The following is a 16,148-nucleotide window of genomic DNA, read 5'->3' on the forward strand; positions in this document are numbered from 1 at the left end:
AACCCGTGCTGCCATCACCAAGGCTGAGCCTGGTGCGAGAGGCAGATGCTAAACGCATAGTCATACAAATACATGCCACATCACCCACGGTACACGCCCCAGGGAGACATGGGAGATATGTCCTGAAGCATATGGCCTGGGTCTGATCTGAAGATGGGAGGCAGTGTGTTCCCAACAGAAGGAACAGCATGAGCGAAGATCCCAAGGCTCTGAGAAGGAACCTGGGACCAGACCCAGAATGCATGCGGGACAGCTGTACCTTCCCCAGAGATGGGCAGGCGGGGCCACGCCATGCAGGACACCATGGGGCAAGTTAATCTCAAGGTCAGTGGGCAGCCTAACTGTTTCTGGCAGAGGAATGACATGACACTTCGACATTCTGAAAAGACCACTATGGGAGGCCAAAGTGATATAAAGAGATCAGTTAGGAGCTCTGAGACAAGACGGTACACCTTAGACTTGGGTGTTGGTGGTGAACAGTCAGGGAAAAAACACAGATCTGAGAAAGACATGGAAGCTAAAAATGAACAGGCTTGGTGATGGATTGGATATGGAAGATGCGATCAGTACGTGGGTGCTTAATTCACTCTACATTTCTTCCCAGAATGAAGAATAGATACATTTGTACCCTGTTAATCAGGTTAGCTCTCTAAAAAAGCAAGGCAGTAATTTAACAAGTAGGGTACCTGATCATTAGCTTACTCATCTTGTGTGTCTGTTCTGATTACTGCGTTACTCTACCTTGTTCAGCTCAAAAGTCAGAAGAATCTACAGTATTAAACCAAGAGATCTGAGAACTGTCTTTAATGAATAATTAACATGAACTATAATAATAATCAAAATCTTTATTAGAAGCTACTTAATAATCCAAATATCTTGTGTTTGGTTTTATTAGGTGGAAATAGTGACATTTCACTGTAACTAAAGTTTTTCCAGATCACCCGCTCATGCCTTTGGCATTGCTAATGTCTGCTGAACTGTGAGCAAACTTTAATAATCTCTGAAGCAGTAAGGAATCAATCTATTTCATTTCCCATATGGCAATCTTTAAAATCGGCTCCATGATCTCATTCATTTCAAGGCCCTGAGACCTGGTCTGGGAGATGAGCTCTCTCTCTGTGCTTCTGTGGAAGGATGGGTACCAGGGTTGGACATCCCTGAAAAGACCTCCCAAGATGCACTGTTATCAAAGGTTATCACAAATGAATCAGAGGTCCCAGGTTTAAGACAAACACATCCTACAGAACGTTCAGGTGGTGATGAAAATTCCTAGCAGGTGACTTTTTCTTTGACATTAACCTTTCTGATTAATCTAGCTTTAATGACAGTATGGGCACAAAGCAAGAAGGGATGGGAGAGAAACCTGAGCCTGCTGGGCCCCAGAAGACAAATGACAACAGAACCATTAAGGAGAGAAAAAAAGCCCAAGTTCCCCAAAACATCACCTACTCCCGATCATGTAATTATATCACTGAGAACACACTATTTTTCGAAGTACCTAAATTCTAAAACCAAGGCACAAACGTTTACGTTTTGCACTTTGCTTTAGATTAGAAGTAGGTACCCGTTCAGTCCCAGGGGCCTCAGAATTTCTGTCACTTTGCTGGAATTGGGGCTTTGCTTTCTGGCTTAACAATACAATGCTGATACAATGATGATGACTAACAGCTAATGCTCCTGGTGGTGGTTTTTAACTGTCCAGAAAAGTTGTGTTACAACCTGTGCAAAAGCAAGACTTTCTAAAAGTTGGAGAGGAGCTCCTGGGGCTCCCCGGACATACCTGCCCAAAGTTTTCTTCATCGATACAGAACATGAGGTCCAGTTCAGTGGGATCATTCTCTAGGATCCATTTCAAAGAGTTGTAGTATTCACTATCCTAGAGAAGTGACACAGACACTAAAATTAAGCTTCTTTTTCCCCCCCAAAATACAAACTTATTTGACTCTAAATAACTCAGTCCTTCTAATGTAATTCCTCACACATTGCTCAAGAATTATATTAGTCTCTAATATGTTTTCTGCTCTACTTCAAACCTACTTAAAATACAAACTAAAAATGTGTTTTAGTAGCAGCAGGGTTTGTAGTTGAATCCTGTCCTCGGTGAAGTGGAGAGGAAGCAATCTGCTCTGGATCGCGGTCATCAAATTATACAATTGAACATGGAAGATGCATATACTTCCTGTCTCTGAAGAGTGAAAATATCAAAGGACAATAGGAAGGATGAGAACATTCTAAGTAAATATCAATGGTTTAACCCTTTGAGTGCCAACCAATATCCTAGGAACTATGCTAAAATTGCCAAGGCATTTTTGTTCATTTTACAGCAGTTTAGGAAAAAAAATTATGAATCGCAAGTAAATGAAGTTATATATTCAAAAACTTAAGGAAACCTTTACTACATTGACATATTTAGCAATATCGCCATCACTAATAAAAGCAGACTTAGAACTGGACACCATTTGGAAGCTTTGATAGTGCTCCCGGCACTTTTGGCAAAAGACAGGAGGGGTGCGATTGCGCTCCCCGGCACTCTAGGGGTTAAGTCCCACCTCTTTCTGTGCTTGCACTGCTCTCTGCAAGTCAGTGTAAGTGGGACCCAGATCACAAGCCACAAGGGCCTGGCCTCCCCTCTCTCAGGGATTCCAGTGCTGGGATTGGAGCCAGGTTCAAACCTGCAACTCTGATCTGTGCCCTTGATTGGAAATCCAACCCTTGAAACTTAGGTGTGGGGGCCAATGCTCTAACCACTGAGCTGGGCCCAAATCGCTTTTCAGAAAACTTCTCAAAGCACTCATTTCCTAATTTGTTTATTACTCCCCTAGTCACTCCCCTACTCTCCTAGTCACTCACCCTCTCCACGTCTAGAACGACTGTATGTATTCTTCCCTTTATCTACTGCTTTGGCCTGTGCCCTTGCCATTTTCTGACTTCAGAAAACAGGAATAGCAGATGAGTCTCTAAACATTCAGTATTAGCAGTTTCCGATGGAAAATAAGAGCTGCCATGAGGTCTCCAGGTGACCCTGGGATTTAACCCCTTGAGTGCCGGGGAGCGCAATCACGCTCCTCCTGTCTTTTGCCAAAAGTGCCGGGAGCGCTATCAAAGCTTCCAAATGGTGTCCAGTTCTAAGTCTGCTTTTATTAGTGATGATGATATTGCTAAATATGTCAATGTAGTAAAGGTTTCCTTAAGTTTTTGAATATGTAACTTCATTTACTTGCGATTCATAATTTTTTTTCCTAAACTGCTGTAAAATGAGCAAAAATGCCTTGGCAATTTTAGCATAGTTCCTAGGATATTGGTTGGCACTCAAAGGGTTAAGCTGGTCACACCAGTCCCAGGTAAGCAGAGGTAACTGAGGTTTGCCTTATCCAACTCAAGAACCATGCTTCTAGTTAATGGGAACCATGATTTGCTTATTAGAAAAATTAGGGAGATCAATTAAACTCTTGAACAATTAAATGGTCCCTATTATTGACACTGAATGGAGAAACCCATAGAAAGCGCTGTGACAATATGTCACCGCTGCCTTCCACAGGACACAGGTGGCCCACGACCCCCAGTGGGAGGATCTGCCTTCACTCACCACAGATTCCATGTCATTCAGAGTTATCTGCTTTCCCAGCATCATTTTGTAAAACGGTCTAATGAAGAAACCTAAAACAGGATGAAAACTGGATTAGTTTCAAGTTGTTGATATTACTGTGCAACAGAAATGAAATACAAGCTGAACCTGCCTTCAATTTGAATGAGAGGCCAGGACAGGACAATCAAAGACCTTCTGTAGTATCTGTGACCCACTAGACCAGGGCTTGGTGGTTGTTGTGTTCTTTTTTTGTTTGTTTATTTGTTTGTTTTTTTGAGGGATGGTGGGTAGTAAGGAGGATAGTTATACTTGTAGAGGTCAGCAGAAAGGGGTCAAAAAGGCTCCTGGGGGTGACAAACAAGCCTCAAGGCCTGGCTAGAATTTTCAGTGTAAACAAGGCACATGAATAGGGGACAGAAGGCACTCTAAGTGAGGGACAAGATCGGGACTTGTGAGTGGTCTGTCAGGGAGGAAGCACAAGGTGTCCTGGGGAGGACAGGCTAGAGAAGGGACTGGGGAGTGGGCAGCTTGCGTGGGGTCTGGGACGTTTGGGCTGCTGCCTGAATGAGGGCCCCGGGCAGCCCCTGGAAGGCCAGGTGATTTCATCTGCATATCAGGACCAGTCCTGGGGCAGGCATGGGGAAAAAGCAGGAAGGGGACAAGAGGACATGAGGGAGACCACTTAGGAGGCTTTGCAATCTTCCAGGGCAGGGATGATGAAGGCCTGAGTGAGGCAATGGCAGTGAGGACACCATCACCCAGGTGTTCCGCAAGGCCCCCCAATCCACCTGTCCACAGGCAGGTCAGCATCACATGCCTCCTCATTGGGGTGTTGGAACCTCAGCCCCCACCCCATCTAATCAGTCACCAACCCTCTGCGGCGTATTCCTATTCACACTGGCTCAGGTGGCCCTAGGCTGCAGACTCAAACACCTTCGGTGTCTTGGGAGGCAGAGGATGAAGCCGATACAAGGGAGTGTGGGCTGGCTGTGGCATATGTGTGCTCTGCCTACAGGGGCATTCGCATTTTTAAGGGCATTCTGGTCCTCAATTCTGCAATTCCTGACATACCTGGCATCACCTTTGGCAGTAGTGTCCTAGATTCCCCCACTTGTTCCTGCTGCTTTCCATTACTCCCTCCATGAGCCTTGACTCAGCCAATCCTTGCTCTTCTGAAATGGTTCCAGCTTCTAATGTTCAACTCCCCCCCGCCCCCCCCAACCCCTCGAAAGCTGGGCCTAATCCTGTTGAAGTGCTCTGGGCCCTCCAGGCAAATCAGGGTTTCCTCATCTCCTCGTTAGATCCCCTATGGCCCTTCCGATTGGACTCTGTCACTGTGAGTCTTGTGATTTTTGTTTGCCCACTAGGTTTTAAGTTCACTGAGTCAGGATCATATCTGACACTTCTATTTCCCCACAGCCACTAAGGATGTGTTCTCACTTGGCAGAAGGTGTGCAGACTGACCTTCTAAGAAAAGGATGAAGTGAATTTGAACAGCTGAAATAATCTATGGCACGACGCCAGTGTAGCAAATTAAAATATATTCACACAGCGTACATATACAGAAAGAGTGCAGTTTCTTTCCCATGAAAAAAATTGCTTATTTCCCCCAAGTAAAAATAACGCATTGAAATCAGAGGATCAAAATCAGCCAGCAAGTCCCAGTAAAAATATACTAAAGGATGAAGTACAGAGGGTACATCAATTATTTACTGAATAGCTAAGGTTCCACAGACACAATTAACATTACTTCCCTGCACCTCTCTCTATAGTAGCTGTATTGCCAACCTCAAATCTTATTCTCTCTTCTATCCTCAACAATTTTATCCCCAAATCTTTCAAAAATATTTTTAATTCCCCTTCAATGATTTAAATAGTGTCCTTTCTCAAGGGCAATACTTTGGAAATGACCAAATCCAGAAGAACTCTCTATTACAAGCCTAATAGAGATGGCTAGGGGAAGGGTCTGACTTCTAACTTCCAAGGGACCCCGAGATTCTTCCATGGCTTACATGTTTTAAATAAGAACGAGATTACTTTGTGCCATTTGTGGGTCAAGGTCTTAGCTCTGCATAACATTACTGACAGTCTCTTACCATTCAAATAAAAATAATAAATATTTACAGTCTCTTCACATTCAAATAAAATAACAATTTGAAACAACAGCAGAATAACGATGAATCTGATCATTTATATTGTTTTCAATTAGCTTTTCCATCTGTCACCAAATCTAGCTCTCCCTAAAAATATGAGAAGTTGTTCTTAAAAGCAAAAAAACAATCACAGAATGTTCTGTGCTTCTCACTTGTTTTGTAAAAAATGTTTAAACTGTGTAGACACTATACTGTTGGTGCTCAAATTAAGATGACTCCAGTGAAAAACACCTCCATTACAGGCAAAACATAAAAATAATTGAATTACACAGAACCAGTGGAGCTTTTGCTTAACATCTATGATGGGAAAGATGAGTCACCTAATAAGGAACCATAAATAACACTGTCCTATTTTGATGACTTCAAAACTTTTTAATAACTTACCATCTAAAAGTTTCCCATGAAATACTGCCAGACCAGCCACTCTTCCAATAAAAGTGAAATAGGACAAATGGTCTTCATTACAGAGGCCTGAATTGGGGTTGATCTGAAGTGTGTAGTTGTCCCTTGGGGGAGGAAGAGAGAGAAAAAGCCCAATCGTATTTTTAAAGAAGAAACACAAAAATTTGCATCTTTCTTTGCTGCCTGTCATTAGCTTTTATGGTGCTAATGTTTTTTTTTGCAGATACTCTGTTCCTGATGGGGAAAGGCATGAGCTAGAGAATGGGACTTACCATTTAGTTAGCCTCTTTCTGTCACCAACGACTGAGGTCCCATGGAGCACATGCCCTTTGTAAGTTAAACCGTAAGAGAGTGTTGATATTTGACTATTTTTGATTTACAAAAATGTCAGTTGCATATGGTTCAGCCAAGAATCTTGGGAAGGTGCGAATCACCACATAATAAAGGGACTGTGCACGGACTGCAATGATGTGAGTACTTACTTCAGGTTTTCTGAGGAGAAAGGAGGATTTGTTCCTTTGAGAGGCATTTGGTTTGGAGATGAACATGTTTCCTCCGGGCCCAATGTTTGGGCTGATCACTGCTGGGCCCTGACAGCCCCAAGGGCATTGGTAACAGCATATGGCTGTCTTAACACCATAAACTACAAAAATGTTTACATGTCCGTCTCTGGTCTCAAAATCATGAGGATCACTAGTTTTCCAATTGGGCTCCATAGACAGATTCTTTTAGGGGATCTGAGAGGTGAGGATCCTGCCCCCTTCTCCCTTCTTGCCCTGACTGCCACTTCAATGGTTGTGATCAATTTTACATAGTGATCTTTCTCATGAGACAATAAACAAGCTGGGTGATTCTTGGCTAGAACAACTGGGCAGGATCCTGAGTCTGCCTTCCAACAGAGCCCCAGGAGAGAGTGGGAGATGTGGAAGAGTGGAAGAGTCCCTTAGACTCTAGCAAGGCTGCCTTTTGGCAAGGCCCACAACTCCTCTACAGGCACTTGGGTTCACAGCCTGCAGGAGGAGCGGTGGCCTGGTAAGCAGGCCATGTTGGAGTCCTGAGAAAGCAGCTGCGTCTGTTTTAGTTTCCATGCCGGGCAATGATGAAGTCCTAATGCCCAGGGAACCTGGTTCTTCTCTTACAGGACCAGGGCGCCGTCCTTTGGAGCCTGAAGAATAGGTCCTCCTCAAAGTCATCATAATTTGCCTTTAACTAGTGTTCCTTCAGAAACTATTTTTGTCCATGAGATGACAATGACTATCTGAATTCTGACATTGACAAATTCTCCTGAATTAACATAACATTACGAATGAAAATTGCCTCTTGTTCCTTACCATAAGTACTCAGCACACTTTTAATTTCAATTAAGTGAACCCAACAGACAAGAGAAAAATCGTTTTTTGGCGTTCAGAGTACATTATCTCATCAGGTAGAGTCAGAACCTGTTCTAGACTTATGGGGTGTGTGGGCTGGTGGTGAAGGGGAGTGGGGACTGAAAACAGCAGTGTTAATTCATTTCAAATGAGTGAGCCACTTACTCTTTCACAAGCTGAAACTATCAAGAATAAAACTGTTTCAGTGGGACACATTCTGAATTTGCTCCATCTACTTACGTTGCGGAGTATTCGAAGAGACCATAGTAGGGGTTGAACATCTCTTTGGACAGTAAGAAGAACCATTCTCTGGCCACACCCCCATAGTCGAGACCTTTCTCTGATTCAAATTCAATCCACAGTCTAGCTTTTAGGACATCTGGTCTTTTCACAGACATGATCCTCCGATAGGACTCTTCAAAAATGTTATTTCTGTGAAGTTTCATTTCAAACCTATTTGGAATATCAGCCTACACAAAAGAAAAAAAAAAGCACATAATCATACACTAAATATGCACTTTACTTCACAGGAGAGAAACGATGGCAGTCTTCAAATAAACCAGCAGGGAAGGATGGTTCCAACTGAGCGTCCCTCCCTTATGGAGGTTTCCTTGCACAGTCAGAAAGCCTGAGACACGCAGCGGCCACCAGCAGCCATCAGCCTGAGCCGGCAGCATGTGCTGCAGAAGAAAGTGTGCTGAGCAGTCATCCTCCCCGTTTATGAACAACTGTGGGGTGCTTATCCGCCCAGCAGCAACTGAAACATGGTTAACTGTATATACTGTTTCTGTCAAAGGAAGTGACTTCAGTCCAAGCAATCAAAACCCACAGCAGTCCCCACCTGGCCAGGATGGGAGCATGCTAAACTCCAGCTGGTAGGCACGGTCCACACGCTGATTCTGCTACCATGGGGAGTGGGACGCTGATGATTGTGCCAAATTGTGGGAAAGCATCTAACAGTCCATAGTTAATAAATATGAAAACAAAAAAGCACTTGACAGGTTGTAACTGCTTCTTGGAAAAATGAGGGATACGGCAGCTTTGCCATAAAACGGATTTGCAGAGTCAGTGAAAGTGCCACCCTGAGTGACACAGAGTCAAGTCCCTAAAGTCACCCCTTATGACTAGGGGAATGCAGGTGGCTCACTGAGAAACTGGGGATTTTATGTGTTTAAATTTGAGTCATTTCAAAAGCAGTCACCAAGAGCTAGTTGCATGAGGATGTTGGAAGGGAGGACAGAACTCCTAAGCGGGAGCTCCCGAGGCAGAGGCTGTCTCTCTTGCATCTCTATCCCCAGTGCCGCACCCAGAGCAGATGCCTCAAAAGTGAGGCTCCGACCGAGGATTGGAGCAGGAGAGACAGTAATGGAGCACAGGCAAACTGGGGAGACCTGAGTGAGGGTCTTTTCCCAGTGGGAAGAAGCCGAGAAATGGTGACACCAAACAACACAAAACATCCTAGACCCCAAACAGTGAATGCACAAACGGAGAAGAAAACTGGTAAAACCTGTATCACAGAAGTGAAATAAAGTAAAACGGAAAACCTATATTGAAATATTTGGGATGATGTGTCAGTAGAAAATACTGTGATTTAAATCACCGCCTGTAAAAACCTTACTGGGTTTCTCAGTTTTGTAGAAATTGTATAGGGTTTCCCATTGAGAATTTTCATTTGAAAATTACACTTGGTCTTAATATACCAAATATAATCAAATATTATAAATTGTACTGTAGTAAGTATAATTAAAATTATACTTCTGAATTTAAAGGGACAGGCTTGAACATTTTTCTAACTAGGATCTAGGTTTTATTAAATAGGATAACCATAACAACTGCATAGACTTCTCCAAATTTTTTGACTAGATCCTAAATTATTCTATTTCCCATAAAATCATTTCTATCTTTTTACATATTACATAAGAAATTACCCTTCAGGTGATTTGATATGTAATACCAGCCAATCTTCACTTACCATTTCTGTTAAAAAGAAAATTCAGGTGGAAGATCCAGGCGGATCAAAGTGCAGTAAAAAAGGAAGTTTATATTCTTAGTACACACAGAAAAATAACAAACAAGTCGCTTGCACTGAAGTAACTCTGGTAACTTACAAAGGACTGAAATAGCATTTTTGGAAGACATGTTACTCACAGGTTTCTTTAATTTCTTCCTAAAGTAGTCATATTTCTGCTTAAATTCTCTGGAGTAAGGAACCGCCTAGAAGATAAATTTATAAATGTAAATGAGGGGAAATAACACTTGCAACTTTATGTAAACTGAGCCAACATTCAGAGAACTTCATTAATCATACACCTTAAAATTCTCATTCTCCATATTATCATTGAAATTAATATGTCTATGTACATAGCACATGGGAAAGTTCTAGAAATGATTAAGGCAAATCAGCATTGAGTAGGGCGGCTTTCACCCCTGAAAACAACTATGTTGATATTCAATAAGTCATTTAGGGATATGCTACATAAAATACACTTTCCAATGTGACTTTTGTCTGGATATGAGTCAGGTATAATCTTTATTTTTCTCCTGTCATTGAGATAAGAGTTGGCTATGACATTTTAACATACAACCCCAATGACCAATGACTAATCCTGCTTTTAAAAATCTTTGGGAGGAAATATAATGAGCAGAAAAGCAACTAGACTGGCATTCTGATCAAGGACTGTAAGACCAGGTAGAGAGCACTCAGGAAAAGTCTCCCATTTGGGGGTCAGAAGGTTTGCCTCTAACTATCTAGTAAGTAGTCTTGGGTGAGGGTTTCTCTACATCTTAATGCCTTATCTGTGAAGCAGAGTTATGGTATCACAGGAGTGGGCTCGGTAACTGAGCTATCATTACTCAAAAATTCTGGAATCTCTTTAGGCAAATAACATTTTAATATAGTCATTTAAATAGTCTCTATTTGCTATGTTATAAAGTAGCTTACAATAGCCAGAGTCCTGACTTCAGGCTATTGAAAAGGCTTACTTTTTTTTTTTTTTTTTTTTTTAATGAAGCAGAGAGGACTGGCTTTTGCATATACATGGACATAACTATGGCAGCCTCAAACTCAGAATGACTCATTGCTTTTTTGGCAAATAGTGTGCATTCGGGCAAGCATATTTCTGTGGATATAATTTGGGGCTAAGTTAATAAAATATACTGATCCTTAGAAAAGTGTCTCCAGACTCCAAACCTTCTACCTTCACCTTCTTATTCTTGTCCAGAAAGAGGAGAAATGAAAAACATAAGCCTCCCTCCTTTCTACTGTTTTTAAGACGATCACACAAATAACTCAGCCAAAACAAAAACATATAACCAGTCATAGCAAACACTGATCATGCCAGTGTTTTGCTTTGTAATTCAAGAGCAACAGACATCATATTGATATATCTTAAGACAATTTATACTACGAATGGTTTTAGTTTTCAACCCACTCTTTATTTGCTTTTCCACTGAACACTGGATTTGACCACATATCATATTTATTCTGGACAGTGTTTAGTCTGATGAAACCGTGTGTGAATTTTTATTCTAGGAAAGGTAGAGACTTTGTCACTATCTGGACAACTAACTACTGGTATAAGAAAAAGGAGACAATATTGTGAAATAAGCCAATAAAGACATTATGATGTTGTTTGCTCTACCAATACTATATCGCATAACAAAAGCTTTTCTATCCAGTTTATTTATTCATTCTTTGGTGGTTCATTTGCTAATTCATTCAACAGGTATTTCTTGAGTACTTAGTCTGTGCCAGGCATTTTAGGTGCTAGAAATAATGGTACATCAACCAAAGAATTCTTGCCCTATTCTCTCCTGGAGATTACAAGCAATTGGGAGCAATAGGTAATAAGAAATAAGTGAGTAAGTAGTGATAAACACTATAAGAAAAAAATGATAGAGTTCCTGGGAGGCTATTTTATATGAGGTGGTTAGGAAAGGCAGTTCTGAGAAAGGGATACCTGAGCAGAAACAAGTGACCAGAGGGAACAAATTTTGACAGGGACAGTGGGTGCAAAGCCTTGAGAAGGCAAAGTGTTTGGCTGATGTTCTATGATTAACTGTAATAGAGGGGAAATAACCTAAAAATGGATTTCCTGTCATTATCCCTTGCCAGCTTTAGAAAACCTGACTTCTAGGACAGACTCCTGCCAGCTAGCTCCATGACAACCTCTCTTTGATGGCACTACTTCCCAGTTACGCAGAAGGATTTGAAGAGATGAACTTCAAGGTCCTTCCATTTCTACAAATCTACGATTCCCAGCAATTATTCTTTGTTTTGGTTCCCCCCTTGAAAATGTTAAAAAAAAAAAGGCTTAAACATTCATCCTTATAAAGTTCAATAGTCTTAAAGGACAAATTTCCCATGAAATTTACTGCAAACTGCCCCCAGCCCGTGATATCTGACTTATCATTCCCTTGTCTGACTTATAACGTGGTAGGTGCTGACTACATGTGGGTGGAAGTGAGATACTGGGATATTTCTGGCCTTTCTTCTTAAGTGGAATGATGCATGAAGGTTGAAAAATCATTATCCTCCTCCATCTAGAGGTAGTTCTGATAATGGAATAAGGAGAGGAGGTTTTTAACTCCTCCTCCTGAAAAGACCCAAATAATGTCACAGGACAAAGATGTCCCTATGTGCAGCCTCTGAACACAATTATGTATGTCATGTATTTCTTGTTTTGGCCAAATTATTTATTCTCTTTTGAAAATATGACACCTTATTTTTTTACATATACAGTGGGGCCTTGACATATGACTGTCCCGACTAACGAGTTTTTTGAGATACCAGCTGTCCCTCGGCGGATTTTTTGCATTGAGTTGATAGAGTAATTTGAGTTAATGAGCTCCTTAACGAGCTTGGTCTCGGAACGAATTAAACTCGTAATTCAAGGCCCCACTGTAATTTAATTTGTAAGATAAGCCTATTTAAAAATAATCACAGCCCCTTTTGTTCAGCATCACATATTCTTTCTCTCTTGAGCAAAATGAGAACCTGACTTAGTGTGTAAGACAGTTCTACATGTTTTCATGTCATTACTGTCCAGTTGGTTCTGGAGTCTTCTGTAGAGAAAGGCTCATGTCTGGCCTGGGGACAATGGTGAGGTTAGCACAACTGGGGCTCTAGTCCCAAGTCTGACATTTGCTGTAAGTTTTGGCAACACAATTCGCTTTCTGATCTTTTGACAAACTGGGAATAACAACATCTTCCCTATCATTCCGAGAGGATGGTTGAGAGTGTCAAAGCAGCTGATTATAAAGTTCTCAGAAAAGTACAAAGTGTCACACAAGCACAAGATAGTACTCATAAGAGCAGCAAGCATGGGGAGCACTTTACAAATGCTTTCAATGGTGATGTTTGCTATACAGACAGCGTATTGACGTACAATAATGTGTGCTGGGCGGACACAGAAAGGGTCCCCTCCCCCATAATATATATTTTTAAAATTTGGGAAAAAGAGAAACTCTAGGTACCAGATAAACAGAAAGACTCAAAATAGAGAACTAAGTGGGCACTGGACCTAGACACAGGTGCTGGGGCTTGGGTTTTAACCCTCATGGGGGCACAGAACTTGGCCAACAGTCTGCATGGCTAGGCAGTCAGAACAGAGTTCCCTGCTAAAAACTTACACCTGAAAAGGGGACAAGAAAACTCTACCCACTGGCCCAGGAAAGTTGCAAGGAAGCTTACCTTCTGTCCAGGACCATAAATGGAAGAAAAAGAAAAAGAAACAGACCTGTAATAAATTCATACTCCAAGGCTACACCAAAGTGGGTATGAAATCCATAGTTATGGTAATTGGGGGTGAATGAACCCAAGGTAAGTAGTTAACAGAAAATACAGGTCAGAACTTATAAAAGCCCCATGTGGAAAAAAAAAAATGAAGATGAGCATACACACAAATTCTAAATGGAAGTAGGTAATAAACTACCATTGAGGAGAGTCTACAGATATAACATCTGGGCATAGTTTATATTCCTGGGACCAGAGTTAGTAGGATAATTTGAAAAAGGCTATAAAGAGGCTATTTTAAGAATGCTTAAAGAGTTGGAAGTATCAATAAAAATAAAAAAATAAAGAACAGGACAGAAAAATAGCTAAAAAGACTAAGCAAATTTAAAAAGAGCAAATAGAACTTTGAGCAATTAAACAGTCACTGAAATAAGAGAGAAAATGAACTGATAAAGAGATTATATAAAGAGCTTAAGAAAGACTTAACTGGAAGAGCTGAGCCCATTATATACAGCAATAAAGAGAGGCAGACATGTGAAAGCTAAGAGATGATAGTTGTGAAAGTGAATCAATTACCCAAAGTTACTAATACAGATAGTTTGAAAGAATGTGAAAGATGCAACAAGTAAAGACATAACCACTGAGAATTTTCCAGAATGAAGAAAAGACATGGTCCCCATACTGAAGAATTACAATGAGTTCAAGGCAGAATAAATTTTTAAAAGCCCACACTTACAATACAGTAAACTTGCAGAACATCAAAGACACAGATAAAAATTCAAAATCATCAAAGAGAGTTACCTATACAAAAAGATAATTGATTGGCAACTTCTCATAATTAGTTAAAAAGATCAGAAGATATTAAAAAATATCTCCGAAGATCTGAAGAAAAGTAACTGTTAACCAAGAATTTTATAAGGAATGAGCTAAACTATCATTTCACAGAGAGGTCAAGTAAGTCTTCTCAGACTAAGCGAGTTGACCACTCAGGCTCCCACTGAATTTGCTGTTAGAGCAGAGGTTCTCAAACTTGGGTGAACATCAAAATCCCTGGGAGGGTTTGTTAAAAGACAGATTGCTGGACCTACTCCCAAAGTTGCTAGTTTTCAGTAGGTCTGGGATGGGGCCCCAAATCTGCATCTCTAACAAGTTTCTGGATGATAGTGATCTGTAGACCACACTTTGAGAATTATGAGCTAGAGGTTATATGTCATTAAGAACAAAACTTAACCTAGAAAAAAGGGGATGTAAAGATTAGTGGTGGGCAAAGAAATCTGTTTACATCTAAGTAAAATTAAGTAAGTATTGACTGCTAAAAAAAAAGAAAATATAAAATACTAATGAGAATTTGGAAAGTTTAAAGACAAGATAGTTGTTTTTTAAATCCTGGATTTTTAGAGGGAGTAAGGGAAGGAGGCAGGGGGAGAGGGAGAGAAGAGCGAGGGGAGAGAGAGGAGCCAGGGAGAGGGAGAGGAGAGGGGCAGAGGTGGAGGGAGAGGGAGAAGGAGAGAAACATCGATTGGTTGCCTACCGTAGGCGCCCTGACTGGAGATTGAACTGGCAATCTTTTGGTGTACAGGATGACATTCCAACCAACTGAGCCATCCAGCCAGGACTAAACACAAGGTAGTTTTAAAACTCCACTGAACAATGAGAAATAGGAGTGGGAAGAATGGCACTAACGTTCCCTCAAGTCCTATATTATCCAGGAGGAGAGTAGAGACTGATTAATTTCAACACGAAGTCAATTATGTCAGATAAAAATTTTAATGTGAGCACTAAGAGCACTGAAATAGAAAATACAACTTCTGAGCAAGTATTAAAAAATGAAAGAAAATAAAGTGTACTCTATCAATCTAATAGAAGGTAAGAAGAGAAAAAACACAGCAAGAGACAGAAAATATGTCCTAGACAAATACTAAAGAGAGAAAATGAATGTAATGATTGATGAAGCCAGTCACCGTGGGAGTTTGACACAGCTATCTTGGTTAGATAAAACAGCCAGGAAAACAGTAGAAATCGAAATGGATAATTTGAACACGACAGGCTTGATCTAATGGTATACATATAAAGAACTGTTCTATACCCAAGAAAGACAGAACACACATTCTTTTCAAACTCAAAGGAACATTTACAAAAACTGGCCAAGCCTCCAAAGACGTTTTGCATATCTGATAATCAATATTCCATAGTCAATATTCTCTGACCATATGCAATACAATTAGAAAGCAGTAAGAAACAGGCAAAAATTCTCCCATAGTCTTAAAACTAAAAAGCACATTCTAAATAACTTAAAAGCCAAGGAGAAAAATCATATGGAAATGACCAAATATTTAGAATTAAATGATGACGAAAGCCAAATGTCTACACTAAGTTGATAATTACCTAAATAAACATACTCTTCTTATTGAAAGAAATGACACTAATAATGATAAGAGTAAACCAACCTCTTTAAGTCAAGATCACTTTTGGGGCCAAATCTATCTGGATTTATGCTAGATAATTTTCAACAGTAGACTACGTGCTTGACTGAATGTAGATGATCAATAAACCATAAAAAAGATTTGAAAAAGACTGAGAAATATCATGTCAAAAGTCCTCTGCTAATTGAAAACAGCTCTGTTTACTGAATTTACCTGTTGCTCATGATGGAGAAGAGAAAATGCTATTCTAACAACTTATTGTGATTACGAATAAATAAAAATGAAAGCCATGGTAGAATGGCAGGCATTTATTAAGCTCCATGGAAAAAAAGTAATTGACTGTTTTAACCCAGGCATTACTAGGCATGTTGTAAAATGCAGAAAGCAGCAGAGTAAACAAAATGAATAGATCCAACAGGTAATTAAAAGATGACAGGGATCAAGTGCACTTGCATTCTAATATCATTTAAATTTTCAAAT

The 16,148-nt window shown here is 40.5% G+C and overlaps 1 protein-coding gene across 23 annotated transcripts in view; it reads right to left on the reverse strand.

Annotated features, from left to right (window-relative positions):
- The window catches only part of NEDD4L (NEDD4 like E3 ubiquitin protein ligase), a 297,127-nt gene that overhangs the window by 16,348 nt on the left and 264,631 nt on the right, over nt 1–16,148 (reverse strand). For 14 of the 23 annotated variants that reach the window (XM_036322034.1, XM_036322038.1, XM_036322037.1 and 11 more), the window contains 6 exons: nt 13,204–13,206; nt 9,660–9,725; nt 7,752–7,981; nt 6,124–6,245; nt 3,587–3,657; nt 1,781–1,876 (listed from right to left, as the gene is read on the reverse strand). In XM_036322034.1, coding sequence (XP_036177927.1) covers nt 1,781–1,876; nt 3,587–3,657; nt 6,124–6,245; nt 7,752–7,981; nt 9,660–9,725; nt 13,204–13,206 — 588 coding nt within the window. The remainder of the gene's footprint in view (nt 1–1,780; nt 1,877–3,586; nt 3,658–6,123; nt 6,246–7,751; nt 7,982–9,659; nt 9,726–13,203; nt 13,207–16,148) is intronic. The other 9 variants (XM_036322036.1, XM_036322035.1, XM_036322019.1 and 6 more) reach the window with 3 other exon arrangements.

Source organism: Myotis myotis, unplaced genomic scaffold (assembly GCF_014108235.1).
Source record: "Myotis myotis isolate mMyoMyo1 unplaced genomic scaffold, mMyoMyo1.p scaffold_m19_p_9, whole genome shotgun sequence".
NCBI lineage: Eukaryota > Metazoa > Chordata > Mammalia > Chiroptera > Vespertilionidae > Myotis > Myotis myotis.